The following is a 20,652-nucleotide window of genomic DNA, read 5'->3' on the forward strand; positions in this document are numbered from 1 at the left end:
TAGTTGTGGCACGCGGGCTCAGTAGTTGTGGCTCGCGGGCTCTAGAGCGCAGGCTCAGTAGCTGTGGCACATGGGCTTAGTTGCTCCGTGGCATGTGGCATCTTCCCGGACCAGGGGCCGAACCCATGTCCCCTGCATTGGCAGGCGGATTCTTAACCACTGCGCCACCAGGGAAGTCCGGCAGGCGGATTCTTAACCACTGCGCCACCAGGGAAGCCCCTGTGTTCCTTTTAATCCTCATGTTTTTGTCTCTTTATCTTATTGGATGGAGCCTTTTCTCAAATGTCAAGGTGGACCATTTTTAAGAGTGTGGCACTCATAAACTGGTGGGAAGTCCTCTATATCTAGACTAGCTGTCTGACATGGAGGCTTCACTACAGGATGATCAGGCCTTCACTGAAGGATGATCTGATTTAGGTGAAATGGTTTTTTTGTTGAAAGAGCCTTGAATGTCATACTTAAATGGCATTTAAGTTTTTTTCTCTGAGTTTATTCAGTTTTCTAGAAAATGGTATTCTAATGATCTGCCTTGGAGAGAGAGCCTAGCTGCAGAGGTAGATGGAACCTGGCTAGGGAAGCAGATTATAGATCTTACCTTTTAAAGCTTTCACTTAGTCATCCTGTTTTATTTTGTTCTTTTTGTCACCGCCTCATTCTTGCCCTCTACTATTCCTGCCATTCTGAGTCAAGACCTCTCTGTTTACATTTCTTCAGAGGCTAAGTGTCTAGTATCTTGGGGAGGTGGGTTAGAAGTAGTTGTTTTATTTCAGGGAGTAGAGGTGGGTTCCTGTAGGTTTGACTGCACTTCATATACTTTTAACCTTCCCCCCTGTCTTAAGCCCTGTGACACACCGGCCCCATCTGTGTATCTCATACCTCTTAATTTCTGAGCTTTTCAAGGTGCTTTGGGGGAAATCTACTAGCTTCTCATGGAACTCCCTCTGCAGGTACTTAGGTTTCTGAGCTGCTGAGTTAGTACTCTTTCTTCATCTGTTTTCCACCTTCTAAATATTTATCATCCCTTGACCCCTGTTGCCTCTGTATGTTCTCTTTGATCTTGTGGGTTTATATCTTTAAAAAAGTTATTTAATGCTCCTTGGTAAGGAGCTATTCTGTCTTATGTTATGTTATGTTATATGTTATGTTATGTTATTTATTTATTTATTTATTTATTTTTGGCTGCATTGGGTCTTCGTTGCTGCGCACGGGCTTTCTCTAGTTGCAGTGAGCAGGGGCTATTCTTCATTGCGGTATGCAGACTTCTCATTGTGGTGGCTTCTCTTGTTGTGGAGCACGGGCTCTAGGCGCGTGGGCTTCAGTAGTTGTGGCATGTGTGCTCAGTAGTTGTGGCTCATGGCTCTAGAGCGCAGGCTCAGTAGTTGTGGCGCACGGGCTTAGTTGCTCTGCAGCATGTGGGATCTTCCCAGACTAGGGTTCGAACCCATGTCCCCTGCATTGGCAGGCAGATTCTCAACCACTGAGCCACCAGGGAAACCCCTCTAGGTGATTCTGATGCTGAAGTTTGATGCTGCCAAGTGAAGACACTGTCTTTAGGAAAGAGGGCTAGCTAGAGGCAATGATTGTGTGCCCAGAGAAAAACAACTAGCAGCCTAGATGCAAGAGAATAATGTAATCCAAAGCTTTTCAGGGGAAATAGGTGTAGTTTATAGAAGACATTAAGATATAAAGCAGATAATTGAAATTTCACTGTATGCTCTTCCTTAGGTTAAGTAAACTATTTTATTGACTTTTACTTTTCATGGATTTCTCTTGTTATTTGTGAGTTTGTGCTCAATTGACAGAACCTTAAATTAGTTGTTTTCTGGCACTTTATTATAGATTTTTGTAAAAATGAGTGCTCATTCTCTCCCATAGCAGATGACAGAAAAACAACTGAAAAATATCCAACCGAGACTAATATTTTATGTACTTTTCTTTTTGAATATACTTTTCAGTGATTTTGTTTGCTAGTATTTTGTTGAGGATTTTTGCATCTATATTCTTCAGTGATATTGGTCCATAATTTTCTTTTTTTTGTAGTATCTTTATCTGGCTTTAGTATCAGGGTGATGGTGGCCTCATAGAATGAGTTTGAGAGTTTTCCTTGCTCTGCAATTTTTTGGAAGAGTTTGAGAAGGATGGGTGTTAGCTTTCTCTGAAGGTTTGATAGAATTCACCTGTGAAGACATCTGCCTCAGTTATTCTGCTATTGATTCCTTTGAGTATGTTTTTCATTTCAGTTATTGCAGTGTTCATCTCTGTTTGTTTGTTCTTTAATTCTTCTAGGTCTTTGTTAAACATTTCTTGCAGCTTCTCGATCTTTGCCTCCATTCTTTTTCCGATGTCCTGTATCATCTTCACTATCATTATTCTGAATTCTTTTTCTGGAAGATTGCCTATCTCCATTTCATTTAGTTGTTTTTCTGGGGTTTTATCTTGTTCCTTCATCTGGTACATAGCCCTCTGCCTTTTCATCTTGTCTACCTTTCTGTGAATGTCCTTTTCAGTGATTTTGGTTTTAAATTTTAACCCTTTAAAATTTTAGAGTACAAGATAGTTTAAATGGTTTCAAAAAACTAAATGATACATTTAAAATAATTTAATTATTAGATATTCCCATGTTTGCAGGTAAACCTGCTTAGATATAGCAGACTTATATTCCTTATACATATCCTTTTGATAAGTTAGAATTGAAAATAATAAAGGTAAATAAATTTCCTGTTTACCATGTAGGCTTAAATTGTAAAATATCTAGTTACTATTCTTTTCATCTTTTTTTATTTCTAATGTTTAGGAAACTGGAGGCCTAATTTTAGGTACATAATATAAAAAACTTATGGAATATTTAACATTTATTTTCCTTGAAAATAATTCCAGACTTTTCAAAAATATGTGCCATCACCATTAGCTTTTCTAGTAGAGATAAATGGAAGAATGATGACTTAAAATTTTTAAAAATATTTTATTTGTAATACTTAAAAGCTATTTTCATACCTTATCTACTTGATCAGATTGAATCTGTAGTTTTTCTAATTTTTTCTTAAGATTTCAGTTGTATGTTTCAATCTCACTTTTGTTCCTGAAACCGTAGAAAGTTTAGGAGACTTTAATCTGTGAGAATGTTGAGGTGACAGTGTAGGCTGACGCAAGATTTCTAAAAAAATGTGGTCAAATTGTAGCTTCATGGAGAAGTATACCAATAAAAGAAAAAAGTAAATAGCTGAATTCATCACTATTCCGTATTACTGGTTAATACTGGAGGCTAGGAATATATTTGTTAACTAGAGACCTGTCTGTTTTATTTCAGAAGGAATTTTGTTGTGGTAATGTTCAGGGAGAACTTTTTTTTTTTTTTTTTTTTTTTTTATTTTTGGCTGTGTTGGGTCTTCGTTTCTGTGCGAGGGCTTTCTCCAGTTGCAGTGAGCGGGGGCCACTCTTCATCGCGGTGCGCAGGCCTCTCACGGTCACGGCCTCTCCCATTGCGGAGCACAGGCTCCAGACGCGCAGGCTCAGTATCTGTGGCTCACGGGCTTAGTCGCTCCGCGGCATGTGGGATCTTACCAGACCAGGGCTCGAACCCGTGTCCCCTGCATTGGCAGGCAGATTCCCAACCACTGCGCCACCAGGGAAGCCCCAGGGAGAACTTTTAAGGAGCCTTTTGGGCCGTGTATTTTCTGTCATGTCCTTGTTGCTAATACCCCCACTACATTGGGTGTGTGCCTTGAGTTTCTAAGTGGTGATTCATTCATGGTCTTGGACTATCACCTTAGTTCATTTGTCAGAATGCTGTCCCCTTTAGGGATACACCATTTAATCTCTTGGAGCTTTTTTCTCCTTTGTAGAAATAGTGAATTTGGATTGAAACATCCACGACAGGTCTACAGACTGGTGGCTTATAGTGCCATATGTGGTGAACAAGTTTTGTTTGGCTTTAAGTCTTTAAATTCTTCAGTTAAGAGACTTTTATGTGTAGCAACATGCCTATGGTACACTATTCAACAGGTATAAAGGGTGACATGTACATTTAAAGGTAGCTTTAACTCCTGTTCCTCTCCCTCTCAGCCACCCAGTTGCTTTCTTTGGAGACATTCACATTTACTACATACTTCTGAATCATTCCAGAGTTATTACCTATGCACAGAAGCATAATGGTATGTTTACCTTTTTTTTTTTTCAAAAACCAAATGGTTGCAAACTACATGAAATGTCTGTCTTCTTTTTTTCACTTAATCTATCTTAAATATCATTATCAATATATTTAGAGCTATCTCCTTTGTAACAACTGCATAGTATCCCTTTCTATAGATGTATCCCACTCTTCCTTCTATTTTTCTTCTTTTCTTTCTTTATTTCTATTCTTCTTTCTTCCTACCCTTCTATTCTTCCTTTCAATCTTTTCTTCCCTTCTGTCCACCCCCCTCCCCTGCCTTTGCAATTAAACAGTCCAATTCAGAAAACAGTATCCTGCCATATTAGGAGAATCTCTACCTGGGACTTAATCTTTATTCTCAAAAGGAAGGATTTATACCAGCTACTATGTTTTAGACTCAGGTTGTTATTTTTTTTTAATAGATCTTTATTGGAGTATAATTATTTCACAGTACTGTGTTAGTTTCTGTTGTACACCAAAGTGAATCAGCCATATGCATGCATATGTCCCCATATCCCCTCCGTCTTGAGCTCCCTCCCATCCTCCCTATCCCACCCCTCTAGGTCATCACAAAGCACCGAGCTGATCTCCCTGTGCTATGCTGCTGCTTCCCACTAGCTAACTGTTTTACATTCGGTAGTGTATATATGTTGATGCTACTCTCACTTTGCCCCAGCTTCCCCCTCCCACACCCTGTCCTCAATTCCATTCTCTTTGTCTGCATCTTTATTCCTGCCCTGCAACTAGGTTCATCAGTACCATTTTTTTTTTTAGATTCCATATATATACGTTAGAATATGGTATTTTCAGGTTGTTTTTACAGAAAGAATTAGCTTTCTTCTGTAAGAACATGTGTTTTAAGACGTTTGTTTCTAACTTTCTGAGTAGAGTTTCCAGGGGGGGAAATGTAAGAAATTGACTTTTTCTTCCTCTGTTCTTGTAGGTCTTAGTTAAGGACCTAATTTTTTTCTAATTGTATTTATAATTTATTTAACTAGTTCTCTGTAGGTGGACATTTGGATTATAAATATATTGTCTGTATTTTTTCAGTATATCATTTCACATATGTACAAATATATTTGAAGGATAACAGTCTAGAATTAGAATTGCTGGGTAAAGAGTATATACATTTACCAAGACTTCCCTGGTGGCACAATGGTTAAGAATCCACCTGCCAATTCAGGGGACACAGGTTTGAGCCCTGGTCCGGGAAGATCCCACATGCTGTGGAGCAACTAAGCCTGTGCACCACAACTACTGAGCCTGCGCTCTGAAGCCTGCGAGCCACAACTACTGAGCCCACGTGCCACAACTACTGAAGCCCATGCACCTAGAGCCTGTGCTCTGCAAGAAGAGAAGCCACTGCAGTAAGAAGCCCCCACACCTCAACAAAGAGTAGTCCCTGCTCACTGCAACTAGAGAAAGCCCATGCGCAGCAGCGAAGACCCAACACAACCAAAAATAAATAAATAATTAATTTTAAAAAAGAGTATATGCATTTACAAAGTTGATAGATATTGCCAAGTTGTCCACAGTAGTGGTGAAACTGATTAACACCACCACAGCCAACATACAAATGCATTTTCCCCAATATATTGTATTTATCAAATCACTGAACTTTATTAATCTGATGGAAAGGGGGAAATGTGATTACAATTTTAGTTGGCGTTTCTCTTTTTTTTTTTTTTTTTAGAAAGAAGGTTTATTTATTTAAATTTATTTATTTATTTATTTTTAGCTGTGTTGGGTCTTCGTTTCTGTGCGAGGGCTTTCTCTAGTTGTGGCAAGGGGGGGCCACTCTTCATCGCGGTGCGCGGGCCTCTCACTGTCTTGGCCTCTCTTGTTGCGGAGCACAGGCTCCAGACGCGCAGGCTCAGCAGTTGTGGCTCACGGGCCTAGTTGCTCCGTGGCATGTGGGATCCTCCCAGACCAGGGCTCGAACCCGTGTCCCCTGCATTGGCAGGCAGATTCTCAACCACTGCGCCACCAGGGAAGCCCCTGGCGTTTCTCTTTTGAGATTGAACATCTTTTTAATATGTTTGAGCCTTTTTATTTCCCTTCAATCAACATGTTCTTAGTGTTTTTTTCTGTTGAGTTCTCAATCTTTTTCTTAGTAATTTGTAGGTGCTCTTTATACACCAAGAAAAGCAAACTTGTGATTTGTGATATGACTACTTTTCTGATTTTGTTTTGATATTTGTCAAAAAAGAGCTGTCTTATTTCCCATGATAGGTTTTCATCAACTTTTAAATTACCAGGTATAAATATTTTCTTTTTGAGGTGAAATTTATTAGTCTTTTATGACTTTGGGTTTTGTCTTATTTTCAAAAAGACATTCCTAACCCTGAGATTATTAAAAACAAACTCTACCTTTTCTTCTAGTACTTTGGGGTTCCTTTAAATTTTTTGATCCTTTTGGCATTTGTTTTGATGTGAGAAATAATTTCTAGATGGCTACCCATCAACATTTATTGAATAATTTACATTTTCCCCAATGATGTGCAATGTCACCTTTAGTTTATACTAAATTCCTGTATGTATTTGGGTTTGTTTTTGGATTGTCTGTGCTATAGATAGGTCTGTTTGTGCATCAGTACCACTTTAGGTGACTATAAATCATAATGTTTTAAAATATTTTAGAGCTTTAAAATAATTTTTTTATTCTTGTTTATTTTTCCATATATACTTTAGACTCATCATGTATGATGTTTTTTAAAAACATTGTATTGGTATTTTAATTGAGCTTGCATAATTTTAAAAGATTAATTTAGGGAGAAATAAAATCATTGTAATACAGAATCTTCTTGTTTGAGAACATGGTTTTGCTTCTCATTTGTTCAATTCATTTTTTGTGCTCTTTAGTAGCATTTAAAATATTTTTTGTATAGCTCTTATTTTTTTCTTGTAAGGTTTATTCTAATTATCATTTTTGTTATTATAAATGGGATTGTTTCCTTTCATAATATCATCTGGTTGTTTTTATAGAAGCCGTGGGTTTTGATTTATTATTTTTATATGTAGTTACTTTACTAAAATTCCTCTATTTTTGTAATAGTTTATAGTCTATATTTTCTTGGATTTTCCAGATATCCAGTCATATCATTTGTAAATAATATGATTTTATTTCCTCTTTTTTATTTATAAACTTTCTTTTTTCTTAATTGAAGTATAGTTTATTTACAGTATTATATTATTTTTAGGTGCACAGCATAGTGATCCAATATTTTTACAGATTATACTCCATATAACTTATTACAAGATAATGGGTATAATTCCTTGTGCTATACAGTATATTCTTGTTGCTTATCTGTTTTATACATAGTTTGTATCTGTTAATCCCAATCCCCTAATCTGTCCCTCCCCACTTCCCTCTCCCCTTTGGTAACCACAAGTTTGCTTTCTATATCTGTGAGTCTGTTTCTGTTTTGCATATATATTCATTTGTATTATTTTTTAGATTTCACATATAAGTGATATCATACAGTATTTGTCTTTCTCTGTCTGACTTATTTTCCTAAGCATAATATTTTCCAGGTCCATCCATATTGCTGCAAATGGCAGAATGTCATTCTTTCTTATGGCTGAGTAGTATTCCATTGTATGTGTATATATGGAATACTACTCTCTCTCTCTCTCTCTCTCTCTATGTATATATATATATACACCACATCTTCTTTATCCATTTATTTGTTGATGGGCAGTTCGGTTCCACGTCTTGACTGTTGTGAACAGTGTTGCTGTGAACATTAGGGTGCATGCATCTTTTTGAATTAGTGTTTTCATTTTTTCCCAACTTAATTCTTTCTTGACTAATGACATTGGCCACCACCTCCAGAGCAACGTTAAATATTTGTGGTAAGAAGTGGACATCCTTGTTTTGTTCCTATTGTCATTACTACTCGGGTTTCTCTATTACACATGATACTGGCTTTGAATTGAATTGTTTGTGTCTTACCATATTAAGGAAGTTGGCATAGTGTTTTTTTTCAAAAACAAAAATCTTATATTGACAGAAAAGTTGCAAGGGCAGTACAAAGAATTTTTCTTTTCTGAACCATTTGAGGGCAAGGTGCCAGGCAACCTGATGGCCCATTGCCACCCACCAAATATTTTAGTGTTTGTCTCCTATAGGCAAGTACTATCCTATGTAACCACATACAGTTGTCAAAATCAGGAAATTAACACTGATGTATTACTACCATCTAGTCCTCAGACCCATCCATATTTTGCCATTTGTCCCAATAATATCCTTTTATAGCCAAATCTAGTCCAGAATCATGCATTACATTTGGTTTTCATGTCTTTTTAATCTCCTTCAATCTGAAACAGTTTTTCCTTGACTTCTGTGACCTGATGCTTTTGAAGATTACAAGAAAGTTAATGAAAATGCCCCACAATTTTAGTTTGCCTGATGTTTCCATATGATTGATTTCACATTATGCATCTGTGGCAGAAATGTCACAGAGATATTCTTCGATCACCAAGGAATATCACAGATATTCCTATTATTCCTTTTTGTTTGTCTTTTCTAGGCACCTCCATCTTCTTTGTAATTTTTCTCTCCAACAATTCTGGGTCTTTTATTTTTTATTAAATAATTAAGTAGTCCAGTGTGTGAATTGATAGGAGGATGGGGAAGCAAGTGTCCTGGAAGTATAAGGAGTAGTTGGTAGGCTGGGGAATGAGTTGCAGTAAGGACTTTTGAGTATTATATGCTGAAGTGTCAGAATCACCCAGGACCAATGATGGTGGCAGAAATAGAAAGCTAGTCAAAGGGTATAGAAAGGAAGAAATTGATAATTTTATTATTACTTTGGTTATATGATTATACTGATCAAATTATTGTTTTTATTAAAGCCATTTTGAAGCCTGTCTTCTAGGCCAAAACATTGTTTGACCAAACAAGGTGGGCTGTTACATCCTTTTGACAGGACATTCATTTTTGTCAGCTTTTAATGCATGTATTATTAATTCTGCTTATATAAAATAATGATCTCATTGTAGAACATACAATTTCAAAAGGTTTTATGATCATTGAATACAGATATTGTAGATATTTGATGCCTTTTCCCCTGTGTATACAACTGAACTATCTTTAGCCTGTTTTTAAATATTTCAATAAGATAAAAATAATCCTTCTTATAATTGCAATATAAATTTTAAGAGCTCATTGAAATGAGAACAAAAACATGACAGTACCTACATTCTGAAAGTTATAAGAAGCTCGGTGAGTTGGATTTTGTGTTCATTATGGTACTGAAAAAAAAAGAAATGAGTGTCATTTAAACCAAATAGAAGTAAGTTTAATGGTTCATTCACTAAACCTTAGTTGGATAATCCACAGTTCCTTAGGGATGTGGTAAGATCATAATTAAATGTAAATTTTTGCTTACTTAAATGGAAAGCACTGTGGAAATATAAATAACATTATCTGAGTTAATATAATAGAAATGAGAGGTGAAAGAATGTGAGAATAGTGAAACTGATAGCTATTTTTGAGGACCCTTAAGTAGATCTCCTCCCACACTCCTAGTGGTGTTATGAGTTACTTTAACAAGTTAGTATTTGCAACATAGTTTTAATTCCTTAAGTGGAAAGTATTATTTCAATTCTAAATATCTTTTTAATTATTATGGAGAGCTGCTCTTTCCTATCCCCTTTGTCTAACTGAAGACTAGAGTTTTACAGTTTGTTTCATGTTAAAATGTAGGTTTTTTTCTTTTTTTCTTTTTCTCATGTTTGGGAGGAGCCAGGAACCTATGGAGGGCCATTTTCTCTGATTTTCCTTTTCCCAGCTTTCACTTTCTTTCCCCCTGCATATCAAATCTAAATGGGGATGGGGTGAAAGGTGGGGATTGAGAAAAGGCAGCTATTTCTTATTTGAAGGGGAGGTCCAGGATAAAGTCTCTTAAGACAAGAAATCCATCAAAAAATTTGAGTTGATGGTGAAACTCAGAGAACTCTTACTTTACAAGGCTTATTATAAGAACTCATGATTCTACTTTACCCCCTTTCCCCATCTTCACTCTTTAGAAAAAAATTATGTAAGTTTCAGGTGTACAGCAGTATAGTTCAGCATCTGTATAAACTACAAAATGACCACCGCCGCAAGTCCAGTTACCATCCATCACCATACAATTGACGCCTTAGACCCGTGTTGCCTGCCCCCCCAACCCTTTTCCCCTCTGGTAACCATTAATCTCTTCTTTGTATCTATGAATTTATTTTTGTTTTGTTTGTTCATCTTTATTTTTTTTAAGATTCCACATATGAGTGAACTCATACAGTATTTGTCTTTCTCTATCTGACTTATTTTGCTTAGCATAATATCCTTGAGGTCCATCTATGTTGTTGCAAATGACAGGATTTCAATTTTTTTTTTTATGGCTGAGTAGTATTCCGGGGTGTGTGTGTGTGTGTGTGTGTGTGTGTGTGTGTACACCACATCTTCATTATCCATTCATCCATCGATGGACACTGAGGTAGTTTCCATATCTTGGCTATTATAAATAATGCTGCAATGAACATGGGGGTGCATATTAGTGTTTTGAACTAGTGTTTTCATGTTCTTCAGATAAATGCCTAAAAGTGGAATAGTGGGTCATATGGTAGTTCTCCATCTTCACTTTTTATAAAGGAGAATCCCCCTCAATGCCTTAAAAGACAAACACTTGAGCAAACTGTACTGTATTTTGCATATGTCTCCACTTATATTGGTTGTTTTCAATTATAGACTCTTAGAGGATATGGACTACGTGTTGTAACATCGCTAGTCTGAAGTGACATTTATATAGATGTCCTTTTTTTTTTTAAAATAAGTTAAGCATTTCCCCCGCTTGCAGTCAGTGCCCTTCTATATACTTTGTGACAGATCTGTAAAAAGAAATTTTTTTACATCTAATTGTTTCATCTTCCAAAGGTTCTTTCTTCAGCTGAGTTTGAAAAAGTTTATTTCGTCTAAACTGAATTTTGTCTTTCTTTTCCTTACTCAGGCTCAGATTGCCTTCCTTCAGGGGGAAAGGAAAGGTCAAGAAAATTTGAAGAAGGATCTTGTGAGGAGGATCAAGATGCTGGAGTATGCGCTTAAACAGGAAAGGTAATTCAGTGACACGGAAGGTAGTGTTCTTGTAAATACTGGAGTGATTTTTCTGTTATTCCTACAACAAATCCACATTGTAATGTGTTCTACTTTTTAATTCAGGAAGTAGTATCTGTAATAAACATTTAGAAATGGTTGTAATATGTTAATTTGTTAATGAATGTTTAGTAATAATGACCAAAAAACTGATTTATATGATTTCTAAGATTTTAGCAACATTTTTCCCCCACTCTGTCCTTTCTAAAGAAATGTATGTACTTCTGAACTGTTGATATCTATTTCTTTATAGAATTGAAATAGTTTTTGAGTTGTAAAGGAAATTTCATAATACTTACTCCCTTTTCCTATCATCTAGTATTATTCAGTTTGGTGTATTTTCTATGAGAGAAACCTACTCTGGCAGACTGTGTTGAGAATCCTTTTATAGACATTTTTGGTATTTTGATCCTTTGCTATCAACTATTCATATCTCTCCAGAAGTGAATCTTACCTTTCTATTCTGCTAGCGTCTAAGATATTCAAGAACTAAACTTGGTTCACAAGTAAAGGACAATAGGTCATGGATGAGAATTTTGGAAGTTTTCATATGAATTAAGTTTGTTTGCTTTAGTGGATGGTCTTTGGAATTTTTTGTCAGCAGTATAAGACAGTTCTTTATTTTAGATTATTGAGTACTTGTTAGGTGATATTGAAATTCTCTATTTTGCTTTGTTTTTGACCACATGCCCTTTTCAGTTTTTTGAAGCATCTTCTACCATTTAGAAGATGCTACTTATGGATATCAAAAAGTAGATAAAACTTTATTAGAAGTTGTGTTTACCTTCACATGGGATCTTTAAATGACACAAGAGGTTGAAAACGGATTGACCTCTTAGTGAAAAATTGGTGGTTCTTTTCATTCCTTGAGAGGTTGATTGAAAGCTGTATTGGGGAGATGGTGGGGAAAAAAACTTTTAAAAGTGTGTAATTTGGGAATATTTGAGATTTTAAGCAATCTAAATGAGAGGCATAATCAAAGAGAGAGTGTAATAACATTAATAATGGCAACTGTTTATTAACTACCATGTACCAGCCCCTGAGGCTTAAAAACTAAGTAACTTACGTAGAGTTGCAGAGTTACAGTAGAGCTGTGATTCAGATCCCTCCAGTCTGTCTGATTCTGAAGCTTGTACTCTTTACCAGTACATTATACTATCTTGTAAGTCAGAAAAATTAAAATATACAAATATTAAACTAACCAAGGATATGGTGTATGTGTGTGTGTGTATGTGTGTGTGTGTGTGTGTGTGTATGTGTGTGTGTGCGCGCATTCTCATTAACATATTCATTTATCTATCCATCCAACTTAAGTACTGTGCTGGAATTGAGAAGAAGCAAGTCACAAACCTTGTCCCTTCAGGGCCTAGAGTAGTGGGAAACAGACTTGGAAACCACAAAAGTACAGTGCAGTAAGTTAGGTGCTGTGGGAGAAGTCAGCACAGGGTACGGTGGGGTCACAGAGAAGGGAGTGGTTGTTTGGATCTGGAGGCAGTGAAAGTAGAAAGGAGGGTGTGACTAGCGGGGGTGGGACTTGAACAGCATCATAAAAAATAAGGTGTTTGCCAGATGGGCAAGGTTCAAGCAGTAGAGAAGATAACGTTTGACATGGAACAAAGCATTTTGGTGTGTTCAGAAATTTGTGATTACTGTGTATGGAGGGTAAGGTGTTAATTGTGATTTTTTTTTTTTTTTTTTTTTTTTGTTAATTGTGATTTTTAAGCAATAATGGTAGCGATGGGCAAGAACCAGATCATGGAGAGCCTAACTAAGGAGTTCAAACTTTTATCTTACACTGCAAGTTTTTAAAAACATTTTCTTCTAAAATAATCTCAAACAAATAGAAGTTGCAGGAACTATATACCCTTCACCCAGATTCACCAGTTGACAACATTTTGCTGTATTTACTTGTATCATGTTCTCTCTATGTACTCATTGTTTTATTTCCCTGAATCATTTGCTACTTCTTTGCAGACTTATACCCCTTTGCCCTTAAGTACTTAAGGAACCATCTTCTAAAAGCAAGGACATTCCCTTAAATAATTACAGGTCATTATCAAATTAAGGAAATTTAATGTCAATATAGTTCTATTATCTAATATAGCCCATATTCATATGTTCCACTGATGATCTTTATAGCATTTTTTTCTACCAAATGTCCTAATAATGATCTTTGTAGTATTTTTTTTCCTGGTCCAGGATCCAATCTAGGAATACATATTGCATTTAGTTGTCATGCAGTTGAAAGGTTTAAGCATGGAATAGTCTAAAATAGATTTTAGAAAGATCACCTCAATTTAGGGGATGTACTGAAAAGATCTGTTAATAGAGGCAGGAAGATTGTAATAGTTTAGGATGAGAAATGATAACGTAGTAGCTGCTAGAACAGAGGAGTTAGCCACTATGAAACATTTTATTTTATTTTTTATTTTTATTATTTTTTTTTGGCTGCGCCTCGTGGCTTGCAGGATCTTAGTTCCCCAAGCAGGGATCGAACCTGTGCCCCTGGCAGTGAAAGCCTGGAATCCTAACCACTGGACCTCCAGGGAATTCCCTATGAAACATTTTAAATAGAAAAAAAAAAAAGCATAAAATTTGGAGATGATTTGGTATAGGGGATGAGGAAGAAAGATAATTCAAGAATGAGTCCCAGGTTTCTGGCTTGAGTGAGAAGTTTGAAAATTATCAAGTGAATTAAAGATAAAGAATTAGGGTTGAAAAGCCACTATGGGAGGGGGACTCATAACTAGAGATGTGTAGTTGGGAATCATCAACATTGTGGGTAAAATTATAAGAACTCTGAAACAAACAGAACAAGTTTTGTGGGACAAGAAGAGATTACTAGCAGGAGCCACAGGAAATGGAAATGTTTGAGGAAAAGACAGAGGAAGAAGAGCCAGCAAAAGAATGGTAGAGAAGGAAGGGGAGAGCAGTATATTGGAAGCAAGCTAAATTAGCAGGTGGGAGGTTGACAATTGCAGATGCCAAACAAATCGCAAGTAAGTTGCATACTGAAAATAGTCCTGGATTTGCCAGTTAGGCGCTTGTTGGTATCCTTGCCAGAAAGCTTCTGTGAGGTAGCAGGAACATAAACCAGATCACAGGGGACTGAGAGGTGAGAAGGGTAGATAAAGAGGAGACAGAGTTGTTTATTTTTTTGAGTTGTTTATTTTTTCAAGTAGTTTGACTTTGGAGAACAGAAAAGATAAAGAGAGATAGTGGCTGGGTCTAGGGAAGATTGTTTCTTTGTTTTTTGCTTTTTAACTTAAAGGGATTCTCCTGGAAAAGTGTCCCTGATTTTGTATCTTTGGATGTCCATGGAATGATGTGAGATTATTCCTGATGTAATGGCACCACTGAAGTGTAATAAATTAAGGAATAAAAAAAATTCTGTGGATTAGAGCTCTTAAACATTTGAGTTCTTTTCACTGTGAAATTATTTTTAATTAATGCAAAGGGATTTTTTTAAAAATTGGAACATTTCAGTTCTTTTGATTCTGAAGTTATTTTTTCTGACACGTTAAGCCAATTTTAAAAAGTTCTTAATTGAGGAAAATTTGAAACATAGGTGTACAGAGACTAATATCTTTTATATACACCTCCAAGCCTCAACAGTTAACATTTTTGTCAATCTTGCTTCATCTCAATCTATTTTAGAGCAAATTCCAGACATCTTGTCATTTAACTTGTAAAAACCTAAGTAAGGATCATGGTTTTGAATTGCTGTATTACAGATTTTCTAAGGCGTCCCACTTAAAAAGATCCAAAGTTAAGTAAAACTGAATATTTAACATTAAAGAAGGATTACACACCTAGCAGTGGATTTTTTTCTTTATGCTATTGATTTTTTAAAAAATTTATTTATTTTATTTATATTTTTGGTTGCACTGGGTCTTTGTTGCTGCGTGCAGGCTTTTCTCTAGTTGAGGCGAGCAGGGGCTACCCTTCGTTGGGGTGCACAGGCCTCTCACCGCGGTGGCCTCTCCTGTTGCAGAGCACGGGCTCCTAGGTGCATGGGCTTCAGCAGTTGTGGCTCGCGGGCCCCAGGGCGCAGGCTTAGTAGTTGTGGCTCACAGGCTCTAGAGCGCAGGCTCAGCAGCTGTGGCGCACGGGCTTAGTTGCTCTGCAGCATGTGGGATCTTCCCGGACCAGGGCTCGAACCCACGTCCCCTGCATCGGCAGGCGGATTCCCAACCACCGCGCCACCAGGGAAGCCCCTAGCAGTGGATTAACAAAGCATTCCTTAAAGTGTGATAAAATTTACAAAATGAGAAAATTTACATATAATTTTCCAAGAACACGCAGGGTATAACCTAAGGTTTATTCAGGAAGTTCTATACTGAAGAACCTCAAACACTATATAAAATGTAATTCTGAAACATTTCTTCCATTTGCTCCACATATCTCTTGTGTCTGCACCACTGTAAAAACCCAACTGTCCTCCTTGCCTCTAATACATTTTCTCATTCTGATTAATTTTCCACGTCCATGGGATTCGTTTTCTAAACACAGATGTTATATCCCTGCTTGAAAATATCTAGCTAATTTCAGAGTTCTTCTTACTAAAACCTTCTACATCCAGGCTCCTTTCTAGTCCTATACAAACACACACACCACTGTGTATTTTTTTCCACTTTTAAGATGTTCCTTCTGACCAAAATACCCTCTTCATCAGTCCATTTGTCTGATTGTAGAACTATAGGTTTTGAGGTTTAGCTAAAATCTCATGTGTTACCTTCTTTTTGGTAGCTCTCCTTGACTACTGTCAGGACCTTTGACAGAATTAGATAATCCCTTATCTAAATTTGTATAACATTTGATATAACTCATAGCTCTTATCCACCATGTGCTAGAGTTATTTATTTACATTTCTGTCTCTTCTTTATCTCCTTGCGTTTATCCTTAACTGACTACAAGCTGCACATTATTCCCACCAGCCAGTACAGTGCCTGGCATGTCATAAGAATTCAATAACAGTTCGTTGGATTTTATCAAATTATTATTATCTTTTTTTTTTTTTACATCTTTATTGGAATATAATTGCTTTACAGTGGTGTGTTAGTTTCTGCTTTATAACAAAGTGAATCAGCTATACATATACATATATCCCCATATCTCCTCCCTCTTGCGTCTCCCTCCCACCCTCCCTATCCCACCCCTCTAGGTGGTCACAAAGCACTGAGCTGATCTCCCTGTGCTATGCGGCTGCTTCCCACTAGCTATCTGTTTTACATTTGATAGTATATATAAGTCCATGCCACTCTCTCACGTCGTCCCAGCTTACCCTTTCCCCTCCTGGTGTCTTCAAGTCCATTCTCTACGTCTGTGTCTTTATTCCTGTCCTAGGTTCTTCGTAACCTTTTTTTTTTTCTTTTTTTAGATTCCATATATATGTGTTAGCATACGGTATTTGTTTTTCTCTTTCTGACTTCACTCTGTATGACAGACTCTAGGTCCATCCATCTCACTACAAATAACTCAATTTCCAATCAAATTATTTTTAAGTATCAACGTTTAAAGTGTGATTGGAATGTTGTGTTATATTCCAGGCATATTATATATAATAATTAACTTTGAAACAAAGCTATAATGGGACTTCTTTAATATATTATAATTATGTAATTTTATGCTGTTTTATCCAGTAAAGACCAGTTGGGAGGCCTAGCTATGTATCAAATGTAGAGTTCTTAGGCATGAGATCTGCTATTTAACTTGCAGTCAGTCAGATTTAGACAGAAAAAGCTTAGGGAACAAGAGTATTGCTAACAGTGAAATGAAGTGTTAAAACAATGGGAAGCAATATGAGTGGGAAGGTATTTTAGCATATTGACTTCAAAAGGCATGTTACTAAGTTGAGTTCTGTGAGTAAATTATTTTTCAGTGAACTTAACAATTCACTAGGGAGACCCTGATTCATGGGAGCACAGCTTGTAGCAAACACAGCAGTTCTTTACTTATTTTGTCTTTATCTAATTTTTTATGAAATGTTAGTTCATAGTGTGTTATTACATATGTTATATAGAATGTTTTCTATTCCCTTTTCTGTAAGCTCTGTTGTAGTTTTTCCTAAGACCACTAGAATGCACTATAGTGCAGTATCTTGTGTTTGAAAATGTTTTCCTCATATGTCTGTGTATATATATATGTGTGTGTGTGTGTGTGTGTATATAAATAAATATGTATATATATGTAAAACAAAAATACGTAAGTTAACTCCATAAAACTTTATCGCTGCTTTTATTCTGTCCTCAGGCCAGTTACTTATAGGAGGTATTGTTAGTTGGTCTTACGGTAGATGAAGTGTGTTTCTAAAAAATCTGAAGCTTGACAATTATACTTAAAAACCATAACACACATATAAAAAACACACAGAGGTGTACACGTGCACACACACACACACACAGAGTATTTTGTACTTTGTTTTTTTACTTAAGCTTAAAGATCAATCCCATATTTGCACACAAAGATTCTTTATTCTTTTTTCTTTTTAATGGGTACATATTATTACAAAATGTTTCATATCTATGCAAAACATATAAAGACTAATATAAAAAATACTCATGTACCTACCACCTACTTTAAGAAATAGAACATCAGCTATCTGTAATTTTCAGAGGTTTTAGGATTCCCCTCTGTATAAAATGTTGATTTTTTTTGTGTGTGTTGTAACTGCAAAATAATTATTGCAAAGTAATATGAAGAATTCCAGTATTTTACACATTTGAGCAAATAATTTTCATTTTCTTTATACTTTTCTTGAAATATAAAAACTTTAAAGTAAGTGCTCAGTTAGTCTTTTATAAAGAAAAAAATAACTTTCAAATTTTGGCTATTTGATTACCCTTTTATTCCTTCTTTATTACTTTATTACTTTGGTTTTTCAAATTATTATTGTTGTTATTATCCCAGTCTTATTACATTGAATATTTATTGTAATAGCCTCAATATTTTGGGGAAGCAAACAAGTCAAAATATACAGCTACTTTAAGTATGGCCATTTTTAGTTAACCTTTAAATTTTTTACCTTGTCTGGATTATTTTTTTGGTCTCGGATGGTTAAATCTGAGATGGTTAAATTGGATAAACCAGAGATAACAACATCTAGTTAGCTTTTAAAAGAAGGTATTCCTGTTCACAGTTCTTCCTGAAAAGGCAAAATATACGTTGGCTACTAAAAAATATATTTATTCCTACTAGAATGTCTTATTCAACATTGATGATTTAGGCTGGTTCCCCCTCCCTCCTTTGGATTGTTCACTCTAATGCTTACTTGGCAAAGCATAATTGCCTGACAATGCAGAGTATTATGAATGACCTTTTTACAAAAAAAAAAAACAACAAAACAACGAAGCTCAATTTTGAGAATGATTAGTCTTTCTCAAGTTTATTTCACAATCCAAACTTATTTACTGCTTTTGATAGAATTGTACTCTGGCAGTCATCAAGAAAATTTGAATACTGCAGAAACTAGAATGTTATCTGGTTCATTTGTAACTATAGAAACAAGATTTATGATTCTCAGTGTTATTCCTTTATTTATTATAACAGGACTTGATGGTATAACAACAACAAAATAATAATGGCAAGCGCTTTTGTATTAGGACTTTGACACTGTGGAAGGCTTTGAACTGTTGAAAGTTAGTCAGGACTACTGCATACTGATGACTACTCCTGTTACATATCTTAAAGTTCATTTAAATATGTTTTAAGATGGTTTGTATTTTCTCATTTCTTTGGTAGAGCTAAATACCACAAGTTGAAATATGGAACAGAATTGAATCAGGGAGATATGAAGCCTCCAAGCTATGACTCTGGTAAGCTAATTTTAAAGGAAGTTTAAATGATTAAAAAGAAGTTAATATCTAGTATTTTGTAGCAACAGTATTTATAACTGCAAGTTAATTTCTAATTATTTGCATATTAGTTATTTTTTCTGACCTACTTATCTTTGGGCACTAATCACTAAGTGTCATTTAGATCATTTTCTACCACCTTCCTTCTGTTTCCCTCTTCCCCATTCTTTTAGCTCCCCACTTTCTGCTTATGTTCTACACTTACTGGAAGGATCAGAATTCATGGGGTAACATGCACCAACATAACTGTGTGTTGCTGGGTCCCTCCAGTATTAATGAGAACTTTGAGATGTGTAATATAAAGTACATCATGCCCTTGAAATCCTGAGAGAAAGGGTAGAAACTATGGAGGTAGGAGATTTCTTCTTTAAGTACAAGAGAATTACTCATCCTTAAAGTCTGATCCCTCAATTTCAGGTGCAAAATTGTTTTGGACTTAACCCACAGGATGTTCTGTAACCAGAACGTCTTTTAACTGCTGAAACATTTGTTATCTTTTTTGTGCTATTTCTTCTTTTTCCTTCTCCTATATTCCTCATCACCCCATCAAACAATACAAAAATAGTACTTGTAAAGATACTAAGGAATATAATTGACTTATTAGTAGGTGTTAGGAAAAAGTAAGAAAAATTGTTGAAAAGTTATCACCATGTTTCAGATGAGTGTGTTTTTGACATGATGTCAGGTTAAATTCCTGGATCAAATGTCTGATATAACTGTCACATACTGAAATACCTTCCTTGGTTACTGTGGGCTTTATGTATGTTAACTTTAATTCTTAATATAGTTATTCATTAGAAATAATATTATTTTCATTTTACCTGAATGAAATTTAAACTCAGAGAAGTGGAGAAACTTGCCCAAGGTCACACAGCTATTAAGTAATGGGAATATGGATCTGAACCCAGGTCCACTGACTCCAAAATTCAAATTCTCCCCATTTTTCCACACTGTTTCTGTGTTGACAGTGTATGAAGGAAGAAAATTATTCTGAATGTGCTGCCAATTTTATAGTTCAGTTCAGTGTAGTAATGTAATTAACACGTTTCCACGGCTGAATATTGAATCCTTGACGTTTAGAGCAATACCAATTGATCACTGACATTTTTTTTCTTTGTTTTTTTTTTCATTGTTCTATCTTTTACTTTGGCATCTCTTCTTTTAACTTGAGATGCACTTACATTAAAAAAAATTTTTTTTTCTTGTTTTTAAATCTAGGCTATTTGTTGAAGACTATCCTAAAAGTACATTGTCTGAATCAAAGGAGTGATTTTAATCACTACTTTTACATAAACATGTTTGTTTCCTAATTTTTGGATATCGATTTAGGAGTATAAAGGTCTAGTTGCAGTATATACAAAATGCTTGTAAGTAGAGAATGTGGCTCAGTAGAAAAAGTTTGGGCTTTGAAATTGGATACACGTAAGTTTGACTCTGTCCTAACACTTTAAATACCTGTGATATTACTTAGTCTCTCTGAGGTTGCTCCATTCCTTATCTGTAAACTGGAGAAA

The 20,652-nt window shown here is 35.7% G+C and overlaps 1 protein-coding gene across 4 annotated transcripts in view; it reads left to right on the forward strand.

Moving 5' to 3' along the window:
• STRN (striatin) overlaps window positions 1-20,652 on the forward strand; it is a 117,220-nt gene that overhangs the window by 23,997 nt on the left and 72,571 nt on the right. For all 4 annotated transcript variants that reach the window (XM_036872834.1, XM_036872835.1, XM_036872837.1 and 1 more), the window contains exons 2-3: window positions 11,143-11,246; window positions 19,026-19,099. In XM_036872834.1, coding sequence (XP_036728729.1) covers window positions 11,143-11,246; window positions 19,026-19,099 — 178 coding nt within the window. The remainder of the gene's footprint in view (window positions 1-11,142; window positions 11,247-19,025; window positions 19,100-20,652) is intronic.

The sequence above is a fragment of the Balaenoptera musculus genome, chromosome 13 (assembly GCF_009873245.2).
Source record: "Balaenoptera musculus isolate JJ_BM4_2016_0621 chromosome 13, mBalMus1.pri.v3, whole genome shotgun sequence".
Lineage (NCBI taxonomy): Eukaryota > Metazoa > Chordata > Mammalia > Artiodactyla > Balaenopteridae > Balaenoptera > Balaenoptera musculus.